Below are 22610 nucleotides of genomic sequence, written 5' to 3'. Positions count from 1 at the left end.
AACCACCACAAAATCATCCACAAGTGCTCTGCATTCCTCCTTTTGCCTATCACTTATATATCCAGTGAATGCAGTATTGTATTTCTGTAAGTGGCATGTTCTAGAGTTGTACTGAAAGTCTGCAAGGCGAACAAGAGTGGGGACAGCACAGTTCCTTGTTGAACTCCTGTACTTCACATTATCAAATCAGCTAGATGCACTTGAGAAATCAAAGAAGGTGATTCTCACAGTGCAGCAGGATGAGGGAAAGTTCTCTGCAGCTTCCAGATAACCTAATCATCTACTGCCAGATTAGGTTGATATCTGACCTGCAGAGCGTCAAGAGATGTTTTCACTTATAGTTTCATGTGGGCCAAGAGTACTCTCTCCAGTAGGAATGGGTATCGTTTAGGTTTTATCCGATACTAGTACCAAACCGGTACTTTTGAAACGATGCCGGTGCTTAAAGGTGCTCCAACCGGTGCTCCAACCGGTGCTTAAAGAATGGAGAACACAAACTTTGTCCAAAAACCTCTTATGTTTAGCTGTTTTTTTGTAAAAAGGTAACAATGTTAGCCTTTTCTGCAGCTATAGGGCATATATGGTATCACTCTTGGCTGGAAGCAGTGCTTACACAATGGAAAAAACACAAACTTTGTCCAAAACCCTCTCATGTTCAGCTGTTTTCCACTTTTTCTTTGGTCATTTTAGCCTTTTTGGCCAGGGTGAAGGGAGTATCTGCCATCAAACAAGAAGACAGCCGCATGTAACTACGACGGTGTTTGCTAGTTCACCTTACGTGCATTAATGTAATAACGTGGTTAGCGTACTCAACGTAAATTACACACGAACAACATTAAGCTACTCGCGCAGAGAAGAACGGCTGCTTCTGCCATCATCATCCGTCATCATTTCTGCCACACTGGCAGGGCTAGGGGCCAGGACTCCGATAACAGGCACCACACCTGCAGTAGATGTGCACGGTGTGAGGTCTTGCAGCAAGCTATCAAATACGGCGCATTTCTCGGCTTTTAAAAAAACGCTATGCGTCGCCAGGTGTTTCATCAGATTCGAGGTGTTACCTCCTTTGCACAGTATCAGCTTAAAGCACTTGTTGCAGGCTGCTGAGTTTGCATCTTTTGCTGTGAAGTACAGCCAGACTTTTGACCGCTTCGCCTTGGGCATTTTTAATCTGTAGCTCTGCTCTAAAAGAACGGGCGTACCTGGGCCTGCCTACTATCCTCGGAAAGGTAAAATGATTGGCTAGAATCCAAGGTGTATGACATCTCAGGAAAAAAAAGCACCGAAATAAAGCACCGAAATAAAGCACCGAAATGTGCGTTTCTTTTCGGTCTGGTTACTACCGTTTATGTCAGAACTGGTGCCATAATGGCACCGGATACCGGTACCCATCCCTACTCTCCAGCACATTCACTGTATGTGATGTAATGGCAAGTAGTTTATAGTTGTTTAGCTCAGAGGGTCATCACGCAGGATGTTGTCAACAATCCACGTACCGTCTCCAGTTTCAGAATCAGGCTGTAAATGTCACTCCGTAGCAAAGATAGCTGGAAAGCACAGATCCTCAGAGCCTTTTGGCTGATACCATCAGGGCCAGCAGTGTTGCCCTGGTGTAATTTCTCCAGCTCTCCTGTCTCCTACAGTTAAGCAGAGGGTGTTTGTCACAGATGGAGGTGGGTCTGATCCATAGAGTTCACTTGGGGCTAAGCAGGGAAGAAAGGGAAAATCACTGACAGTGGTGTGGGTGTGTGGAGAATAGGGCTGTGAACTAAATTTGTTGAAAAGATTATTTAGGTCATTTGCTTTCCCCAGTCTTTCCTCTGGTGGTCTTTTTGTCACCTTAAACACGCAGATTTAAAAAATAAATAAATTCCACTCTACATACTCCCTTATGACTTTTGTTGAGCTTCACCTGTAGGTCGTGCTGCACTCTCCTCGTTTCTCCCATGTCCAAAGACCTGAACACTTTACCGAGGCTTTAACATGCAATGAGTCCTTGTCCCAATCAGAGCAGGTCATTTTTATAAATACAAACTTAATACAGATTAATGCTTCTACTTTCTGTCACTTTAGTAACTACCTCAGTGGCAATTTGAGGAATAGATTTTTTACCAACAACTTCTGAATTAATGCAATTTTTTTTCTCTGATTTCTCTTACCTGGTAGAAAATGAAACAGAAGAGGGGGGTCAGCGTCACTTTAATACTGTCCTGTCTCTTTTCTCAGTCTTTCTCTCTCTCCCCCCCATTTACCTCCTTCACTTTATTAAAAAAAAATAACATGGATAACATGTTCTGTATTTTCTATTCAGAGGAGAGGGGCTGGTGATGCCTAGTACCACGGCTCTGAGTCCACTAGAGTGCCTTCACCATAAAAGCACTAAGCAGCTTAAGCTGCTCTTACAAGAGACATGTATATCTGAAAGCCACCTCACTTCAAGATTGTAGCAGCATTCTGTCTGACCTATATGGGGTTTTGAAGGCCAGGGATGCATTAGAATGTTGATTTGATGCTTTCAGACACTCCTGTGCTGTGGGCGGATGGATTTTGGGACTGTAAAATCTGAAGAATAGTGTTTAGTGTTTGCAATGCACTTTTTGTTTTCTCATTCATGGGATATTTTACAGTGTGTATTTAAAGAAAGATTGGTATTATTATTATTAGGGCAGCATGATAGTGCCGTCATTTGCACTGTTACCTCGCAGCAAGAAAAAAAATTGATGAATTGTGATCAATTATGATTTATAATCAATTGTACTAAGTAGTTGGATTTCCATACTTGAGGCAGAGGACTGGCTTAGTCACACTTACACTCCTTTCAGCACTCCCTCATATATACTATGAATGTAGCTTTGATTGGTTATTTACTGTTGTGCTTGTTGCTGTTATTGCATTGCTGTCAAGCATATTTATACCAATCAGTGGTTTATTTAACAGACTACACATTTAGAAAGGCAAATGTTGCCTTTACTGTTGCCACATGGTCTGCTTCGTTGTCCTTTTGGCTGATTGTGCAGATCCCAGCTTTTCTAACATTGTGCATGTGAGATGGCTTGTGCATATGCAAAACTGATGTGCTGGTAGCACAGATCTGTGAACAGTCTCCTCTCTACAGGCATCTCTATAATCCATCAATGTAGAAGCATATGATTTCCAGATGGCACATAACCGATGTTAGTGAAACTACTGCAACAGTTGGAAAAATCCCACATTGGGTTTGTTTTGGAATGGCATATATCCTGCGCATTGTATGTTTTATTGGTCGTTTAGTGTTGTGGCATAATGTTTGTTTTGTTTTTTCCTTCAGCAGCCATGCCAGTCATTTAGAAGAAGAGTTCTTTGAGTTGAGTGCAAAGAGCAAATATCACTGTGCTGACGTTTGCATGCACAGTGGCAATGTGTCAAGTACATCCCCAGTTTAATTCAAATTATTCTTTACCTTTGGGACTTTCTATTTTAGGACTTCTCTGTTTGTGCCACTGTTATTACACTAGAGAAATAGTTTAGTGGTTTTATTACACAATTAGTACAATTTGAAGGCGTGCACACACCTCACCTTACCCTACGAAATATAGTGTATGCTACCATAGGCTCTCTATCTTCTACACTAAAGCCTTTGGACTCTTGAGTAGCTCCATTACTTTTTCATTCCCTCAGTCCATCTTTGTGCCTCCATCTTTATTTTATTATCCATCTACAGGACTAAACTTGTCGGAGCTATCTTTGTCTTCAATTCTTATGCAGGTTTTATGTTCTAAGATGCCACCTTACATTCTGAGTGCCTTCTTCCGTTTTTCTTTTTTATTCCATTTTTTTCTCTTTTTCAGCACCTCCCACACTCTTTTCTCACATTGTCATCTACCTCTCACATGCCTCATTCTGTCTTTCTCTGCTCTCTCACTGAAATGTCGCGCTTTCTGTCCGTTAGATTTTTTTTTCTTGCCACTCTGTTTTCATCTCTCATTCTCTTGGGTGCACTTCTACTTGTATGCTAATAATGTTCCTGTGCTAAGAAAGGAAGCTGCTTACCTATTCACATCAGGACTCAACACATGCATGCATGCATACACATGCACGCACACACAGTACTCTTGTGCCTGTAGAAGTGTGCATCCATTTCTGTCCTACAGCGAAACCTCACATCTTCTCATCCTGCTAAGCTTTGTCTCTTTTTTGCATTTTGTCTTTTTACTCTTGTGCAGCTTTATGTATTCAGTTTTCAATTATTTTTCTCTAATAGTACATGATTTAATGCATGTTTATTTTTTATGTACCCCAAAAAAGTGGTACAGTTGGTGCATTAAATCTCAGAGAGAGGCGCAAAGTGTGCGCAGGTTGCCAACATTCGCTACAGACTTGCAAACGTCATGTGACCTTCAGATTAGATCAAAAACAGTGCATAGAGAGATTCTGCCACAAGCTATCTGGTAATCAAAAGGACGAGTCTGGATTTGGAGGTTACCAGGAGAACTGTACATGTCTGATTGCATTGTGCCAAGTGTAAAGTTTGGTGGAGGCAGGATTATGGTGTGAGATTGTTTTTGAGAAGCTGGGCTCAGTCTCTTAGTCCCAGTTAAAGGTTTAGTTTCAGTTCCAACATGGCTGCGCACCAGTGCACAAAGCAAGGTCCAGAAAGACATGGATGAGCAAGTTTGGTGTGGTAGAACTCAGCACAGAGTCCTGACGTCAATCCAATAGAACACCTCTGGGATGAATTAGAGCTTAGACCTTAGCCAGGCCATCTCGTCCAACTTCAGTGTCCGACCTCACCAATGCGTTTCTGGAAGAATTGTCATAAATTCCCATAAACACACTCCTAAACCTTTTGGAAAGCCTTCCCAGAAGACTTGAAGCTGTTATACCTGAAAGGATGGCCTGACATCACTTTAAACCCAATGAATTAAGAATGAATTGTTACACAATGTCATGCGTGTGATGGCAGATGAACGCATATTTTTGGCAATATGATGTATGTGTTACTTTCAGCTGTTTCCTTGTAACAATGGTTGGCTACAGTGGGCAGCCCACCCACACTTGGCTGTGTTTTATATCAATTACCCTTCCTGACATAATCCCAAAGGGAATTTATGTTTCTGTTTGGAATCAAACAAGCAATTTTTTGCTTACAAAGCAAATGTGGAGCTGCAGCATGTATAAACTAGAAATTCTAACTATATTTACAATACCCCCAAAAAATCTTTACAAAATCTTTACGTCTCCAGTGGTTTCAGGACCATTTGCCAGGATTTTGTAATTTCACCAAGCCTCGGAGGAATACAATTTACTAGTAAATGATCTTTCTCTTTCTCTCTGCTTGCCAGATGGTAAACTATCTAGATTAAACTCTCTTTTCGCAAACAACACTTTTAATGTTATATGGAAATCCAAAAGCTGTTCAAATCATAAACAAGTGCTGTATTTGTAGTATAAATAATCTCAGACAGAAAGCTATTATACCAAATCTGTGGATAAAGTAAATTACAACTGGAAAATTATTTCATTGCTTACATTTTTCCTTGCATGGGTCACATGGTAATTATGGGTAAATCGGCCAACCAGTGCACAAATAAATCTGTCATAATTGCAAATATTTTATATGCACAAAAATGTCGTTCTATATACAGCTTGTATAGAGATGTGGTGTTGTTATATTGGTTGCGCCATAATAATATGATTCCCATGGGTCATGGTTCTGTCAGTTTAATATATATATATATATATATATATATATATATATATAATATGCATAATAATTGTGGCTTGTATCTTTGCTTGTACAAAACTTTATAATGTGGCAGGTCCAGCCATTTTTTGTCTTTACATACCTAATTAGGGGGCATTATGCATTCAGTCCACAAAGCCGGAATAGCTTGAGTAACAGTTTAATCACATCCACACCCACACAGAGAAGTCCTCCCTACTCCCTCATTGCCTTCAACCCTGCAGAAGGAGGTAATCTATACCAGCTTGTCCTGCAGGCAAATCTGTTAGGGCAGCGACACAAATTAACACGTGTTTGTGTTTGTGCAGAGCAAGAAATATGAACGGTGGCTCATTTCATTTTTGAAGTCGAGAGTGTAATTTGATTTGTGAAAGGAGGAAGGAGAAAGGCAGGGAGGAAAGGGAGGAGAGGATTTAATAGACAAGAAAACGGAGAGGCTAGATTAACATATCAAGATAGAAGGTGATGGACAGATGATGATTAGAGAGTTTACCATAAAATGACACCGTAGACTCACAGCCTTTGACATCCTATGTGAACCAACTTCTGTGTGTGTGTGTGTGTGTGTGTGTGTGTTCTAAAAGGTGGTAGGTAAAGTATTTGTTTACCTTAGGTTGAGTATTTTTATACAATTACACTAATTGCTTCATATTCAGTTACTCCTTATTACCACTCTTAAAGCTGCTTATTTTTTCTACTTGCAGCTGATAATTTTGATCAGTTGCCTTAACACACACACACACACCCCTTGCGCTGTAGGTGCGTTCGGCTGCCTTGTCTCGTTCTCTCTAGTTGTAATATTTAAATGGACCTCTTGCTTTTGTGGTGTCACTTTACTGAAGATAAGGTGTCTCTTCTAGATGCAAATTCAGACACACAAAAGCATCTACACACACAAGCACACAGCTGCTTTGAAAATGTATTAGCAGTTTAAAACGGTAAAATGTCTGTAAAAGTTCTCTTGGGGAAGTTTCTAGCTAATATCATTTCATGTTTTTTTTATCGGTTAGCCATATGAAACAGCTATCTGCCTGGCCTAAATGAATTGTGTGAAATTTAAATCTGCAATATCTTAAGCATGAAAAATACAGATCCTATTTGATAAATTGTTATAAGCAAACCATTTTAGTCTCTTTAATCCCTTTTTTCAGATGTACTTCATTACTTTATTCAGCTGCCAGGTACAAAGCAGAGTAAAGAGTGAATACTGGATGGTCAAGTATAGTATGGCACTAAAGTAGGTGGCACTGGAAACTTCACCCATAACAGGAATATAAGTTGATATGCATGCTTGTATTTTGTGTTCACCTCCTTCTCTTGCTCTCAGGTGGGCTGAAAAGCCAATTATACAACTTGAAAACCATCTAATTGTTTTTTTACTTCTTTTCTTCCTATGTAATTTCTTACTTTTCCTCTTAAAAGGGTATAATGCTACAGTTAGTAAAAAGGATTTAATATACACTGGAAATTTGACACAGCCTGCTAAATAATTTGCAGCCCACAGGTACTTGCTAAAAAGCCATTTTACCTGGCGTATCCTGTCATGTGACTTACAAAATGTCACGCATTTAGTGGTAACAGGTGAAACACAGGATTGATCAGGTGCAGCCTAAATTGAAATGCACATGTTTTTAAAGTTATGTATAAAAGCACAGCTGGTCTTACATTTAGAAATAAAAAGCTTTTATTTATCTCTTGAAATATGGAACTAAAATTTTATCTTTAAAAGTAACACGGATCTTCGTTGTTCTGTGTCATATGTTTACCTATTTATCATCCAGTGATCACATGCTAAATTTATTCATATAATAATATGCTCTGCTAAATACCGATGTCCATTTTGCTGGTAATGCACAATTTTGTAACTATGCAAGGAGGACACACCTGAAAATGAGAACTGGCTCTGTGTTTGCCCCGAGTGCTATCTAAATAAAGGTTGAATGAGTGAATATCCCGTAGCTCTGTATTCATTATTTCCAGTGAGAAATGCTTTGTGCCTCATCAGCATATTCCCCAGCCGGCTGCCCTCAGCGCGCCGTTGTCTTCAGTGTTGTTGTAAGCAACGAACAGATATAGATGGAGCATTGCTGAGGCACTGTAAATATTTAGAGCTGCTGTTGCACCATTTGTTTTAGGAAGACATCCATAGACTGCAGGGCAGAACTGGAGGAGTGTACTAGATGAGTTGAGGTTATGGTTTGGCCATGCAGTGTATTCGATCAAAAATGACTTGTCATCCAGTCACTGAGCTACTAGTATGTAGTATAGTTCAGAAGGCCCACATAATGAGAACAGAGCATTCCATTATATTTATCTTATTTTGTCATTTCTCAATGGATGCAAAAGTATCTGAAGAAGGGTTACAGCCTCAAAACTGGAGAAGAATTTAAAAAAAAATCTGATTGCACTAGAGCTTCTTCTGCTAATTTGGAACTATATGCTGACCCACTAATGCAACAATATCAGTAGTTTTAAGCACATTCCCACAGACCTGAGCTACGGTAAAATTACAGTTCAGTAGAACAGTCAGCAACTGTGGAAACCTGGACCATAAAAGACCAAATGTGGGTTATTGTATATTTGTGTTGATTTTTTGCGTCAGTGCAGATTCTATGGTATTATTTTTGTGCCACTATTCTGAGCGCACGTAAAAAAAAAATTGCAGGTGCAAGTGTTACATTTTGAGGAGAAATTTTGAGGGAAGAAAAGCTAAATTTGAGTGAACAAAATTCATTACTGCGTGCAAAAAATGTATTTCAGTGTTTGCTATTATCCACACACACACACACAATAACAGCCCCTCTCACTCAGTTTTTGCATTTGCGCTCGCTCGCAATGTGTTGCTCGCGCTCTCAACATTTCTGCCCGTGTGCGTTCATCTCTTTCTGTACGCCGTTATATTTGTGCCACAAAACCAGCCAATCACAGACTTGGATGCAAAAACATCTGAATTTTTTACAATACACATGACTCCATTTACACTCAGCCATTGTTGTGAGTGCGCATGCAAAGGGGCTGCAACACATTTATACAGCCATATTTCGCATATGACTATGAAAGGCGGAAGAGGAAGTAGTTCCTTCCAATGTAGACAATCCGAATGTTATAGTTTCTTTCCACTGTGTTCCTGTTAATGAAAAACTACAAATTTACCCTAAATTACTAAAAGATCAATATTTTAATGTGAGAATCGATTCAAGAACATAAATGACTGGTATCGGAGGAATTGATATTTCAGGATCGATCTGCACATCACTAGTGTAAACTTCAAATATCTGCTCGATTTATCAAGACATCACATATTTGCAAAAGCGCTTTAACGCTTTATACACATGTATGGATAATAGCAAACACTGAAATACATTTTTTGCACGCAGCAATGAATCTTGTTGACTCAAATTTAGCTTTTCTTCACTCAACATAAATTACTCCTCAAAATGCAACACTTGCACCTGCAATTTTTTTTTAAGTGCGCTCAAATTTATTTTACGTGCGCTCAGAATAGTAGAACAAAAATGACGCCGTAAGATTCTGTATTAAGAAACATGCCTCAGAAATCATTATTGTCAATTCTGCTGATTCTATTGAGATTTCTTTTTGTTTTTTAACCTGATAAGAGCGTTATTTCAAAGGATGTGAGATTAAGGGAATTGTTTTTTTATAAACCTGCATTGTAGTAAGGCATGGGATAAACATATTTAACAATTTGAAGAAGAATCTCTAAGCAGTTCAAGAATGCCACCTCAGACGTTGGTCTACACAGTACAACAACAATGACAGATTCAGCCATTTTTCTTAGTCATTAAGCTTCTTTCTCTCACTTTCTGCGTCTTTTCGCCTTGTTTCATTTTCCTTGTCATTCTTTTGTCTACTCTAGACTCGCTGCCTCGTTCTCTGCATGCTTGTTAATCTTGCTACGCTGTGAAACTCCTTTTTCCCTCCACTTTAACTTCCCATTTCCCTTTGGTCTCTGAATTTTGCATTTTCTTTTGATTTCACCAACAGTAATAAGCCACATCTGCTGGAAGAGTTTACATGCTTGAGTGATGGTGTTTTCCCTCTTCCTTCTTCCTCTACTGTTCCTTCTCATTCTGTCTTTCTCGCCATTCAGAGTCAAAAGGACAGAAAGTAAAAACGAGAGAAAAGAGAGAGGATTATAGTATACAGACCGTGACTGTGAAAAATAGATGTGTGCAGAGAAAGAAGTATAAAAAAATCCCATCTTTCTCTTCGTCTAGCCTTCTCTTTCTGGTTCGACAGAGATAGGAGGGATAAAAGCTGGATTCCTGGATCAGGGTTCACCTCAATATTGTCATCCCAGGAAGCTTAAAGGCCGAGCTGCTGAATCACAGATGGTGGCTTTTAGCCAAACCTGAGACATAGACACGTATGAACTCCTGCATAGAGGAGGAAAATAAAACATGTCTGGCATCACTCTGTAGAGGAAATAAAGCATGTTTATTGTAACATCAACGCACCACTTTTTTTTTCATATATTACCGCATTACAGTACCCATGTGAGTGTGTGCATGTTTGTATATAAGACAGCAAGGGAATAGAGCCCCACCCCACTGCCCCACCACTGTTGGCGTAGTAATCATTCTTCCTGTCTCGCTCTTTGTGATTGCCAGCCCATCCTTGCACTACAGCTAAATTGAATCAATTAAAATCTTTCTTTTAGATGGCTGCTGTTGCTTCCACCAGATTAGGCTTTGATCAAGAAACACACAAATAAATAAATAAGCAAGTGGAAGGGGAATAGAAAAGGAATGAACTTAATTAAACAGTCAGCGGGGGTGCGTGCTTGTCTGGATGTTAGTAGGAATGTGTGGATGCAACTGCACTGTATAGGATTTTGGCACATGTGCGTGATTCAAATGAGTGCTTGTTCAGAAATACTTGCAGAAATACAAAAAAACCCTAAAAATTGTGCATGAGCAAACTTGCAAGCAAGTGAGCGTGCATGCATGTAGGTGAACATAGAGTGACTCTATCATAAATTTTATAAAACAAATTATCAGCTGACTCTATGTCAGCGGTTATACTTTACAGTAGATGAATCTGTGTGAGACATTGTAAACATAATATGCATTATGGTTATTATGATCACAGTCACATGTGCTGCCATGCATAATTACAGCTCTTAACAGCCACATTAATTCAAATCACTGTGTATTATGCAATAAAAATGAAAATGATTTGTGATCCTGTTCTAATGAAATTTTTTTGTAAACTGGGTTCAGTATAAAGTCATAGATTTAACTCTTTAAATATTGAAGCGACAGGCCAAAGAACAATAAACACATTAGTTCCATGCTGCTAGAATGTTATGGTTCAGTAAGTGTTATCTTGGATTGGGCAGATATGATGCAGATATGTCTTTTACTTTAAAGACATTAAGCACATATAGTAATTATTTACAAACCAGTGACGCCATCTTTTCTTTTTTTGCACCAAGTGATTTTAACGAGGATGATTTTTATTTCAGTAATTATTTACAACTTTTGGATAACAGCAGGAACAAGCAAAGAAATAAATGACAGCAAATAATTGAATTCATGCAAATAACATATTTGCAGGCTGAAGTGCAGGATGGTAAATATATTCTTTTAGCTATCCTCAAAGGCTTTCTGTGGGTGTACACATAATGCATCCAGTGTAAATTAGCAGTGTAGTGTTGACTGAGACTGTGAAATAGGCATTTCATTTTCACTGATACAAGTAAAAATATCCAAAAACACATGGAAGGAAATATGTGAGCATGTGAGGTTGAAAGGGACAGTTCTTGGGTGTGGTTGTTGGGTGTCAGTGCCCAGGATGCATGGAGGGCTTAATGGAGCTTTTAGTGTGGAAGTGTTGGGAGCTGGACATGAAATTGCTCTAAAAGACCTCAGCTCTCCTGTGGCTCTCCTCCTCTCTTCAGTACATTCGTACCTTACTAGTATTTGATGTTGAAGCCTCACTCGCCATGGATTTTGGCAAATAATCTAAGCGATAAGAGGTCGCCAGATTGCTTGAAATTCAAAGAAAAGTTGCTTCAAAGATTCCTTTCTTATCTTTTTTAGCATTGCATAGACTGGTCCGTACCTTACAAAAGGAAAGGAGATAACGCTATCCCACAATCCTTTGCAACAGTGACATTCAGGGCCATGCAGCATCAGGCTGTTCACATTATACTATTTATTCACATCAAAAGTTTTTACATATAGCATCAATTGCATTTAAATTTAGGGGATATGAGTGGACAGGAGAATGAGCGTAAGCAAACATCTTAACATGACATTTATTTTGTTTCACTTTCTTTTTGTTTATTTGTTCAGTTGTTTTTTTATTAACGGTGCTATAAACACAAACACAGAACATTGTAGCTTCACCTCATCAAAGAACCAGCAACGTCCTGTAGCATGATGCATAGCTAAACATATGTTCAGTTGAAGGCTGTTAACACCATAGTTTCACTGGATCAGTAAAAGAAATAAAAGTGATGTATATGGTGTCTTGTAGCTCGGCTGGAGAAGGAGGTGATTCTGGTGAATGGCACTGACTTAGTGAATAAGTCAGTGCCATTCACCGACTATTAATTGAATAGTAAGTGATAGCTCCGACCAGCTAACAAACAGTGACAGATTCGTTTTTATGATTCACAAATGACTATTTGCACAGGCCTGAAAAAAGTACCTTAGAAAAGGTAACTGCTGCAGCATGAAAATATAATACAGAAAGACTTGTGGAAAAAGTGTAATAAACAGCATAATTATTTCCCAAACTATCCTTTGTAAAGATCTAGCCAACTCTGAAGAACTAATTGTAAGACAAGCACAGTTGTCTGGTGTCAAAGGTAAATAGTACATTTCAGAAACAGACATCTGGCCAAACACTTATTGACCTAACCTCAAGCTGTTGAGATCGGCTATTGTTATTGTGGTTAAAAAACATAATGATAATAAATGCATAAACAACAACAACAAAAATGAATATTGTTAATGTTGTTAGTTAAATTACTCTATGACCTTGTGTATTCAGTGTTTTTTTTTTAACAAATCAATTCAACTCGAAATACAAGATCGTGGAGGCGTTGAAGCAGTCTATAGGCAGTTCGAATAAAGTCTTCTCTTGAAAGGCAGTCTGGATGTGGCCAGTGTTGTACTGACCTTTGAAAACATGAGTTATTATTATAGATTTATCCACAAAGACCTTGATTTGAAATTTGTATTATGTTATTAAACATATCACTGCCTCTTTGTGACACATTATCATTTTCCATGAAGTTTTCATTTGAATTACTCGTAACTCTATATCTCTCTATATTGCAGCAAATTATTAAAGAATGAGGCTTTTGGTTTTCTGTGTACAGTGGCAAAATATACCTTAATAGCTTAATCAAGGAGATTAAAAAAGAAAATAGATTTTAAAAAATGCAATACAAAAAATACAAATCTTCAAAATACAAAAGTACAAAGAATGTTTTTGAATGACTTTTTTAAAATTTTTCGTGATGTGTGATTATAAACTGTAAGATTAAACCTACTAATGTAAAGAAATAAATAAATGCAATTTCTCATTTCTAAAATGAAATGTGTAGATTTAGACAGAGAAAAGTCCTGATGCCATTAGTTGTTTTTTCTTTGTTAATGAAGACATCTGCTTATGGTCAAATAAGAAAAATAAGGAGAAGATATTAAAATAATATCTACTGTTTTTAATTTGTCCTCTCATCCAGGTTTCCTGAGTACCGGTGACCAAGCAGCAAAAGGGAATTATGGCTTGTTGGATCAGATCCAGGCTTTGCGCTGGACCAGTGAGAACATTGCAGCCTTTGGCGGCGATCCGTTGCGAATCACTGTGTTTGGCTCCGGAGCTGGAGCTTCCTGTGTGAACCTGCTTACGCTGTCTCACTACTCAGAGGGAAACCGCTGGAGCAACTCAACAAAAGGTAAAGCCCAAGGACTCAAGTTACAGGGATCCATGTGGGGTCTTCATACGTTCTTAAGTCTTATTTCAGTACTGTGTGACCATAAAAAAGGTTGTGATCTGCTTTTGCTGATGCTTGTTGTCATTTTGGATGCGTGTATGTTAACGTCGGAACGTGCTGAATGGAGTTTTTTTTTTTTCTGCGTTTCACTGTACTTGCAATATTCAGCATTGACATGAAAAAAAGCAATTGATAATGTACTGCTATATAGAAAACAAAATACTTTGTGCTGCATAATTTTCTGGGAAGGCCCGCTCGGAGCAATTAAAAGCAGTTTGATTGAGTAGTTGTTTTACAAACAGTTAAATTAAAAAAAAAATGAACAAAAACATCACATATATTCTAAACACAGATTTCATATATGACTTTATTTAAAGGGATGTTGCTCTTTATTCATACAGAGACCATTTTTTCAAAACGAAGAGACTTGGTAGTAATAACATGTTACAACCATGTATATCTGCAGCAAAAAAAAATGCGCCTCTAACCATAAACAAAATTAGGTGATAAGATATGTAAAGGATATTGACATTACTGGGGAACAAAATATATGGAAAGAAATAACTTGAAGCACCTCTTTCCCTAGGTCATGTAAGCAATAAGAACGATAAGGACAGTGTTGACCAGTAGCCTGACATTGCTGTAGTTGGGATTTCTGTTTGAATCCTACACTATGTGGCAGGATAGTCATTTTGTCAGAGTATATAAAACCTGAGCTTTGAGATTTGTCTATTTCCCAGGCTAGCTGTCCACTGTAATTGTAACAAACATTTCTCAAGAAGAAGGAAATAGTGAATTTAGGAACATTCAAGTTATGTTACAGACCAATGCCTTCTGTGGATTTGTCATGCTTTATAAAGAAACAGAAATCTTATTTCAGTCACACCACTCACGTTTGACATGATAGATTTATGGTGTATTTCACACTCCCTGAAGTGGATGGTTCAGACAATCTCCATGAACGCTCATAGGTTTCTACCATTATCTATGATGGACCTGTTTAGCTCAGCATCAATAGGGGATTCAAAATCAGCTTTGTTAACAACATTTATAAATATCTGAAGGACCCCAATATCTCACTCTGTCAACAACTTTTTATTACAGTCAGTTTGGTGATAATTATCTAAAAACAGTGATCATAAGTGTTTCACACATTTGGATGGAAAACAAAGAAAAGGGAAAGGGAAAAAATGACATCCCCCATCACACTAAGCCATAAAGATTTTTCTTACATTCAAGAAGACTCATTAGTAAATGTTCAGATTTGTTTCTTGTCACTACTGAAAACTAACAAACCAAAGAATTTGCCTGTTTTTACATCATTAATATTACCCTCAACCTGCAGTGCATTAAGATGGGACTGACTCAACAAACCTGCATTGTACTATGTTCATGATGAAAATCAGGGTGGCTGACAGATGGCTGAGTTATTTTTTTCTTTTTTGCCAAAAGAAATATTGCTTTGTCTGTTCTAATAAGCAAAACTATTTTTCAGTGTATTCAGTTTGCCTCTAATATGACCTATGATCGCTGAGTTTCCGTTCCATTTTCTCAATCAGCTGATTTATCATATGATATTTTTCTTTATATGATTTTCAAAATGACATTTTATGCATCTATACTTATTTTGACATATTTTGGGATAGTCTCTGAATTGCACCTAATTAATTGTTTTCTCCATCAATGCTGCCCCTGTTTTTGTCTTAAGGCCTGTTCCAGAGGGCCATCGCTCAGAGCGGCACAGCTCTGTCTAGCTGGGCTGTCAGTTTTCAGCCTGCCAAATATGCTCGAATGCTGGCTCGGAAGGTAGGCTGCAACCTGGAGGACACTGTGGAGCTTGTGTTGTGCCTGCAGAGAAAACATTACAAGGAGCTTGTGGATCAAGACATCCAGCCGGCCCGTTATCACATTGCCTTCGGCCCTGTTATTGATGGCGATGTTATACCTGATGACCCTCAGATTTTAATGGAACAAGGTATTTAATTTATTTTCCACCTAAAAGGATGCTTTGTAATTACAATTTGTAAGTTAACCAAACTCTGTACTGTCTCTTGCTAGGTGAGTTCCTCAACTATGATATAATGCTCGGAGTGAACCAGGGCGAGGGCCTTAAGTTTGTCGAGCTTATCGTGGACAATGAGAATGGCGTCCAAGCTAATGACTTCGACTACGCCGTGTCCAGCTTTGTGGATGACCTTTATGGCTACCCAGAAGGCAAAGACATCCTCCGAGAGACCATCAAGTTTATGTACACTGACTGGGCTGATAGGCATAATCCAGAGACACGCCGGAAGACACTCCTAGCACTTTTCACCGATCACCAGTGGGTAGCACCAGCAGTTGCCACAGCTGACCTGCACTCCAGTTTTGGATCTCCAACTTACTTCTATGCTTTCTACCACCACTGTCAGACGGAACAGGTGAGCTTCAAACTATCACATGCCTCATCAGGTCTGAAGATACTTTCAAGTATTATGGTACCTGGAATCTAGGAGTGAACACCCTGTCTTGATTTGAGTTGTATCACTGAGCAGAAGCCATTTATCAACACATGTAAACAGAATGAATTCAAGAATAATGTACAATCAAATAAAATCACTTATTTCTTATTGCTAAAGGCAAGACAAAATGCTCCCAAATGAAACTAAAGTAATTGATTTGAACTGATAGTTTGATAGATAAGCCAACACATTGCTCATATATGTAACAACGTGTGTATTGTAACTGCTGCTTTACTTATGAGTCTTTCTCCATAAGTAATCAGTGATGTGTAGTTGGCTAAGCAGTAGTGTCAAACCATGTTTTATATTTTAGATTCTTCCAAATAGCCACCCTTTACTTTGATTACTGCCTTGCACACTCTTGGCTTTCTCTCGATGAGCTTCATGAGGTAGTCACCTGAAATGTTTTTCCAATAGTTTTCCACGGGTTTCAATAGATGCAGAGCACTTGTTGGCCCTTTTGCCTTCACTCTGAGGTCCATCTTGATTGGGTTTAGGTCAGGTGACTGTGGAGGCCAGTCCATCTGGCCAGGCCATTCAGCAGCGCACTCCATCACTCTCCTTCTTGGTCAAATAGCCCCTAAACAACCTGGAGGTGTGTTTGGGGTCATTGTCCTGTCGAAAAATAAATGATGGTCCAACGAAACTCAAACCAAATGGGATGGCATGTCACTGCAGGATGCTGTGGTAGCCATACTGGTTCAGTGTGCCTTCAATTTTGAATAAATCTCCAACAGTGTCACCAGCAATCTTCTTCCAAGCCTCCTACAGTGGGAACCATGCATGTGGAGACCATGCGTTCACCTTTTTTGCGTCTCACAAAGACATTGTTAGTGGAACCAACGATCTCACATTTGGACTCATCAGACCAAAGCACAGATGTCCATTCCTGTTTCTTTGCCCAAACAAATCTTTGCTGCTTGTTGCTTTTCCTTAATAGTGGTTTCTTAGCAGCTATTTGACCATAAAGGCCTGATTCTCACAGTCTCCTCTGAACTAAACAGTTGACATATGCATATTTATACATACATATTTGTTTGCTGGTTGCCTGGTTCTGCCAGAGGTTTCTTCCTGTTAAAAGGGAGTTTTTCCTTCCCACTGTCGCCAAAGTGCTTGCTTATAGGGGGTCATATGATTGTTGGGTTTTTCTCTGATCTATGAAGCGCCTTGAGGCGACTTTTGTTGTGATTTGGCGCTATATAAATAAAATTGAATTGAATTGAATTGAATTGAATTGAATTGAAACTGGTTGGCTGGTTGGCAGGTTTTTTTTTTTTACTAGTATCTTAAATCCTTACTTCTTCCTGTATTACTTGATGCAACATTTAATGTTAATGTTCAAATATGTCTACACAAACTAATGAAAATAAAGAGTGCTCATTAAATGGCCCGCATTCCTTATTATATTAACTTCAACTTGGTACAGATACCATGTATATGTACTCTGTATTCCAGTTTAAACTCATCTCAAAGCAATTTTCCTCTGTCAGCATCATCCTTTTATCTTTTATCTTTTCTCTCTCTCTCTGTTCAATTCACTGAATAATGAGCCAAAAATGGCAGGTAAATTAATATTAACAACTTATCTCATTCCCCTTTTTTTCCTTAACAACTATTCTATTTCTCCAGCCTTTTTAGTCTTGGTGTGTCTATGCATATTGTCAGAATATCCACCGTGCAAAAATAATGCCTTTTAATGTCCTGTATCTGTCACATAAATGTAATAATACTGACGTGATTTGATTCATCTGCTGCTCATTAGGTACCACCCTGGGCAGATGCAGCACATGGAGACGAGATCCCATATGTGTTTGGCCTGCCTATGATTGGACCAACAGAGCTGTTTCCCTGCAATTTCTCCAAGAACGACGTTATGCTCAGTGCTGTGGTTATGACCTACTGGACAAACTTTGCCAAGACAGGGTATGATGCCTCATAAGGGCCAATGCAGTGTTATGAATCTCATGAATCTGAACAAAACCATCACAGCTTTTTCAGTTTTGAAAATGTTAAGTGCTGCATCTGAAATAACTTATAGCTCATACTTAATATTTGTACTTGATCTAACCAGCACCTCTGGAAATAGGTAATTTCACTTCGCTGTAAATGATAAATAATTTGATGTGATTATTAGTTATATGGAAATTAAATAATTCTATTGTTTGACATGATTGGTTCTGATTTTGCCAAAATACATTCTATTCATTTCCAAAAAAGGGTACATGATTGTTTACCAAGTGAGCTGGTTTACATGAAATTAGGGATGCAACGATACCAATTTTTTCAAACCGATACGATACCGATACTTGGATCTGAGTACTTGCCGATACAGAGTACAAAAACCGATACTTCTACCACACACACACACACACACACACAAATGCAATGAATTGGAAGACAGGTTTTATTTTATTCTCTGCCGATAAAAAATAATATCTTAATAAAAATGACCACAAAAAAATTTCAAGTGAAAAATAAGCACTTCTGTTAAATTATTGCAGTCTCCACATTGTAATTTAACAAAATATCACTGAACTATTGGCACTGTCTCGAGTTTTCGGAATAATAAATAAACACTTCTGTTTGGAATAAAATAAATACAAATTAGGTTTGAGAATAAAATAAACTTTTAAATTGTTGCAGAGTGTCCATATTGTAAACAAACAAACAAAATAACAAAAGTATTTGGCATTGACGAACGAACTCCCCATCTGCCCGTGGATCATCAGTCCACTGTGCCGTTAAACCAAGGACTGACATCGCGCACACATTGCTTGCCTTTACCTCTTTAGAAAGTTTTGGCACCATTATCTCCCTGATGTATGGGCGGCTGGGAATTTCATATCACAGCTCGAGTATGCTGAGAAGATGGTTCAATCCTATGTTTTCCACGACTGGCATTGGCTGGTCATCCAGAGAAATAAAATGAGTCAGAGCCTCTGTTATTTTAACTGCCTGTGGATTTTCTCTTGACATTTTTCATCGCTTTTCCAAAACCTGAGTTGAAGTTGGCTGTTCCGGTCCACACTGCTGACATTTTGTTTAGCCTAGCTACAGCAGCCTCCAGTTTCTCTTTTTTATCTGGAGCCACCAGTCTCACTCGCCTAACCCTGTGGCTGTTTACCGCGGGATGTCCCCCTAGTGGCCAATCTAAAAAACTACAACAAAAATAACAAGCCACCCTCTGATTAATGAAATAAGTTAGTATCGGTTCATGGTATCGGTTAACTTTTACGAGTATGAGTACACACACATTTTACAGTATCGGCCCCGATACCAGTATTGGTATCGGTGCATCCCTACATGAAATAATCAATTAGTTTATGAGCTTATGTAGTGTTAATTATATGTTAATAAAACATATAATCACCATTAGAACATTGTGATCATTTCACAGTGAAGTTATAATTTCACTGTGATTTTGTTTCTTCAGTATGACCAGGAGTAGTGAATCATACTATGGGTTTTATGGACTGTGTAGTATAATTGGTATTCTTTGAAAATACCCACTACATATCTTCAAATACATTATTAATTGATGATCCTAGCCTGGAGAGTGACATTCTGAAAGCGACAAAATTAAAATCCTTTTTTTCTCCCTCTGTCTCATGTTGCCCTCCACTATATAGTCATGGCGGTAATTGTTTTTCTGCAGCATAATAGGGGGACATTGGCTCTTCCTGTGCACTGCCCAGTAGCCCGGAGGGGAACAAAAAAAGCACTAATGATCTACATATATAACCCCAAATTGACGTAGAATGCCGGGTACCTGAGAGATTTATGCCACCAATTTGAATGGTTAAGCGTGTTCCTGATGAGGTTTGGCTGGCTCCATATGCTGCTCTCAGACAATGGGGCGCTCACTAGGTCTGAATGGGCCTCCATAGTTCACATGGCTGGATCTGTTCTCCTCAGATTAAGTGCGAGTGGCTCTATTTAGTGCAGGATCCAAACTCAGTGCGTTATCCTCCTCTGTACTGAATATATGAGGGGCATTCACATGGGTTACTGACCTGCATTTACAGTTTATTTAAGCCTTGAGTTATTGAGTCAAACATTTAAAATTGATGGCACATGACATTTAAAAAAGTAGCTATTCTAAGTGTGGTTTATAGCAACCACTGAACCATGTACTTGTTGGAAATTATCAGCATGGTTGAACTGCATATTCAACTAAACATATTCTTTGGCAGGAAGCTTCTTTTCATGTTTGAATTATATATAAATGCATTCACTTCCAAGGAGATATCCATAATTTAAAAAATAAACAAAAAACTGTGACAGGGATTTTTTTTATGCCTCAAAATTTAAATTATGTATACTTCTAAGGTTATTAGCTATCTTAAGACCTTTCCATTCAGTCAGAATCTTTAGAAAGCCCTACATCTATGAGCAATAATTTTCCTTCTGACCTTTTCTGGATCTTATCAGGTGTGATATCTTAGAAAGCGTTGATTAAAATTTGATGAAACCTGGAGGCTGCATTTCAGTATTTTCATAATTATACTGATTAGCCTGAGGCAAATGCTACACTTATGTCAAAATTAAAATTGGAATAGCCAAACAGCTGTGTCTTAAGAGGTCCAGTTCACCTTTAGCCTGGTTTTAGATCTTCCTGCCCTCTAAGGTAAACAGCCAACAACATTTTTTTTTCCACTGTAAGACTCTCAGCTCGTTTCTCCTCTGTGACCTCTTTAACGGAAACTCATTCCTACTCTTTCTTCAAAGGGACCCAAACCAGCCTGTCCCCCAGGACACCAAGTTCATCCACACTAAGCCCAATCGTTTTGAAGAAGTGGCATGGACACGCTACAACCAGAAAGACCAGCTTTACCTCCACATTGGCCTGAAGCCCCGGGTCAAAGAGCATTACCGTGCCAATAAGGTATAGTTAGATGTAACTCTGTCATGCAGCAGACAAGCTTTTGACTGTTTTTAAGAGAACTCCAATAGTAACTTCAGTACACTGGCTCCCTGTAGATTTAGAATTGATTTTAAGATGTTACTGATCACTTTTAAACCATGTGATGGTTTGGCTCCAAGCTACATAGCAGATTTGGTGTTACAGCCTTAGATCTTCAAGAGCTGCGATGCTGGTGGTTCCAAAATCAAGATTTAAATCTCAAGTTAACCATCAGCTTTGGAATAATCTACCAGAGGAGAAACCGCTCACAAAATCTGTGGCTTTTTTCAAATCCCTTAAAAAAACACATTTTTATGAACTTTTTTTTTTTGCTTTTTTTAATGTGATGTTTTCTATGTCTTCACAGGTTATATTTTGATAGCATTTGCATGTGTGCATGTCAATCTATCTGTAAAGATGATAGCTTGAAATAATTCTGATATGAATTTGTAAACTGGGTCATGTTAAAAATGCATTAAAATTTGGCAAGTTCTTCAAGGTCAACTTAACGATTGATTGAAAATCGACAAAAGCACATATTATTCTTACAAGTGTGGTGTGTTTACAAAATATACACACAAAGTTCCATTAATTTAATGTTAACTTCAAACTTAAAAAAGTTGACTTTCTTATATATTATGATATATTTGGTCTATTTTTCTATTTATTATGTATTTAAATGAAACTCTATTAATTCTGTTTCTATTAACATCTTACGCATTGCTCTAACTTTTTCAAAAACGGATAAATCCAGTGTATGCAATCTGGATTTATAAAAATGTATGGATTAATAATTCATCTTGGAAAATAGATTAAAAATAATGGTTTTAAATATGTTTTATTCAAATATAAATAATAATTATATAATATAATAATTTTATATTTTTCGTCTCTATAAAGATGAAATTCCTGTGTGTTTCCTGTTTATGCGTCACTTGTGCCCTAGTCTTGGGTTTGTTTTTCACAAGCAGGGATGTTTTCTGAATGCTTAAAATTGAACTGCAATATTGTTTCATTTTCATCCTGTTGTAATTTCATACTTACTTTAAGATGCTCTTCTGAAGACAGTTTTCATACTTGCTTGATTTTACCACCTACGCATTTCTGTCCTTTTCTCAGGTCAACTTGTGGTTGGAGCTGGTTCCTCATCTACACAGTCTCAATGAGGTCACCCAGCTCATCCCAACTACCACCAAGGTTGGTTTTAAATAGTCAATGTGTCATATCATGGCAAAAAGCGTCTATGTGAGCCATTCCCTCCACAGAAGGCTTTTTGAAAAGTTTTAAATGTAACATTGAGATTGGTTGTTGACCTAGTTTGCCTAATTTTCCACTCAAGGGGCTCTTGTGATCTCCTACTTAGGTGATTATATATATAGACGCGATAGACGAGCACATATAAACACAGAGCAGCAGCTGAAGTATATTGAGGAATGAATTTAAAGGCAATGCCAAAAGTGTTCAGTAAATGCAGCTATCAGGTGTGACAGAGAAGAATTATACATAAACATC

General features: G+C 38.2%; 1 protein-coding gene across 5 annotated transcripts in view; it reads left to right on the top strand.

Annotated features, from left to right (window-relative positions):
* Positions 1–22610, top strand: part of nlgn1 (neuroligin 1) — a 290054-nt gene that overhangs the window by 252294 nt on the left and 15150 nt on the right. For all 5 annotated transcript variants that reach the window (XM_085150602.1, XM_085150605.1, XM_085150603.1 and 2 more), the window contains 6 exons: positions 13443–13655; positions 15403–15669; positions 15753–16114; positions 17958–18118; positions 20924–21080; positions 22218–22295. In XM_085150602.1, coding sequence (XP_085006728.1) covers positions 13443–13655; positions 15403–15669; positions 15753–16114; positions 17958–18118; positions 20924–21080; positions 22218–22295 — 1238 coding nt within the window. The remainder of the gene's footprint in view (positions 1–13442; positions 13656–15402; positions 15670–15752; positions 16115–17957; positions 18119–20923; positions 21081–22217; positions 22296–22610) is intronic.

The sequence above is a fragment of the Neolamprologus multifasciatus genome, chromosome 23 (genome assembly GCF_963576455.1).
Source record: "Neolamprologus multifasciatus chromosome 23, fNeoMul1.2, whole genome shotgun sequence".
NCBI lineage: Eukaryota > Metazoa > Chordata > Actinopteri > Cichliformes > Cichlidae > Neolamprologus > Neolamprologus multifasciatus.
This window is presented reverse-complemented; position numbering and strand designations above follow the sequence as displayed.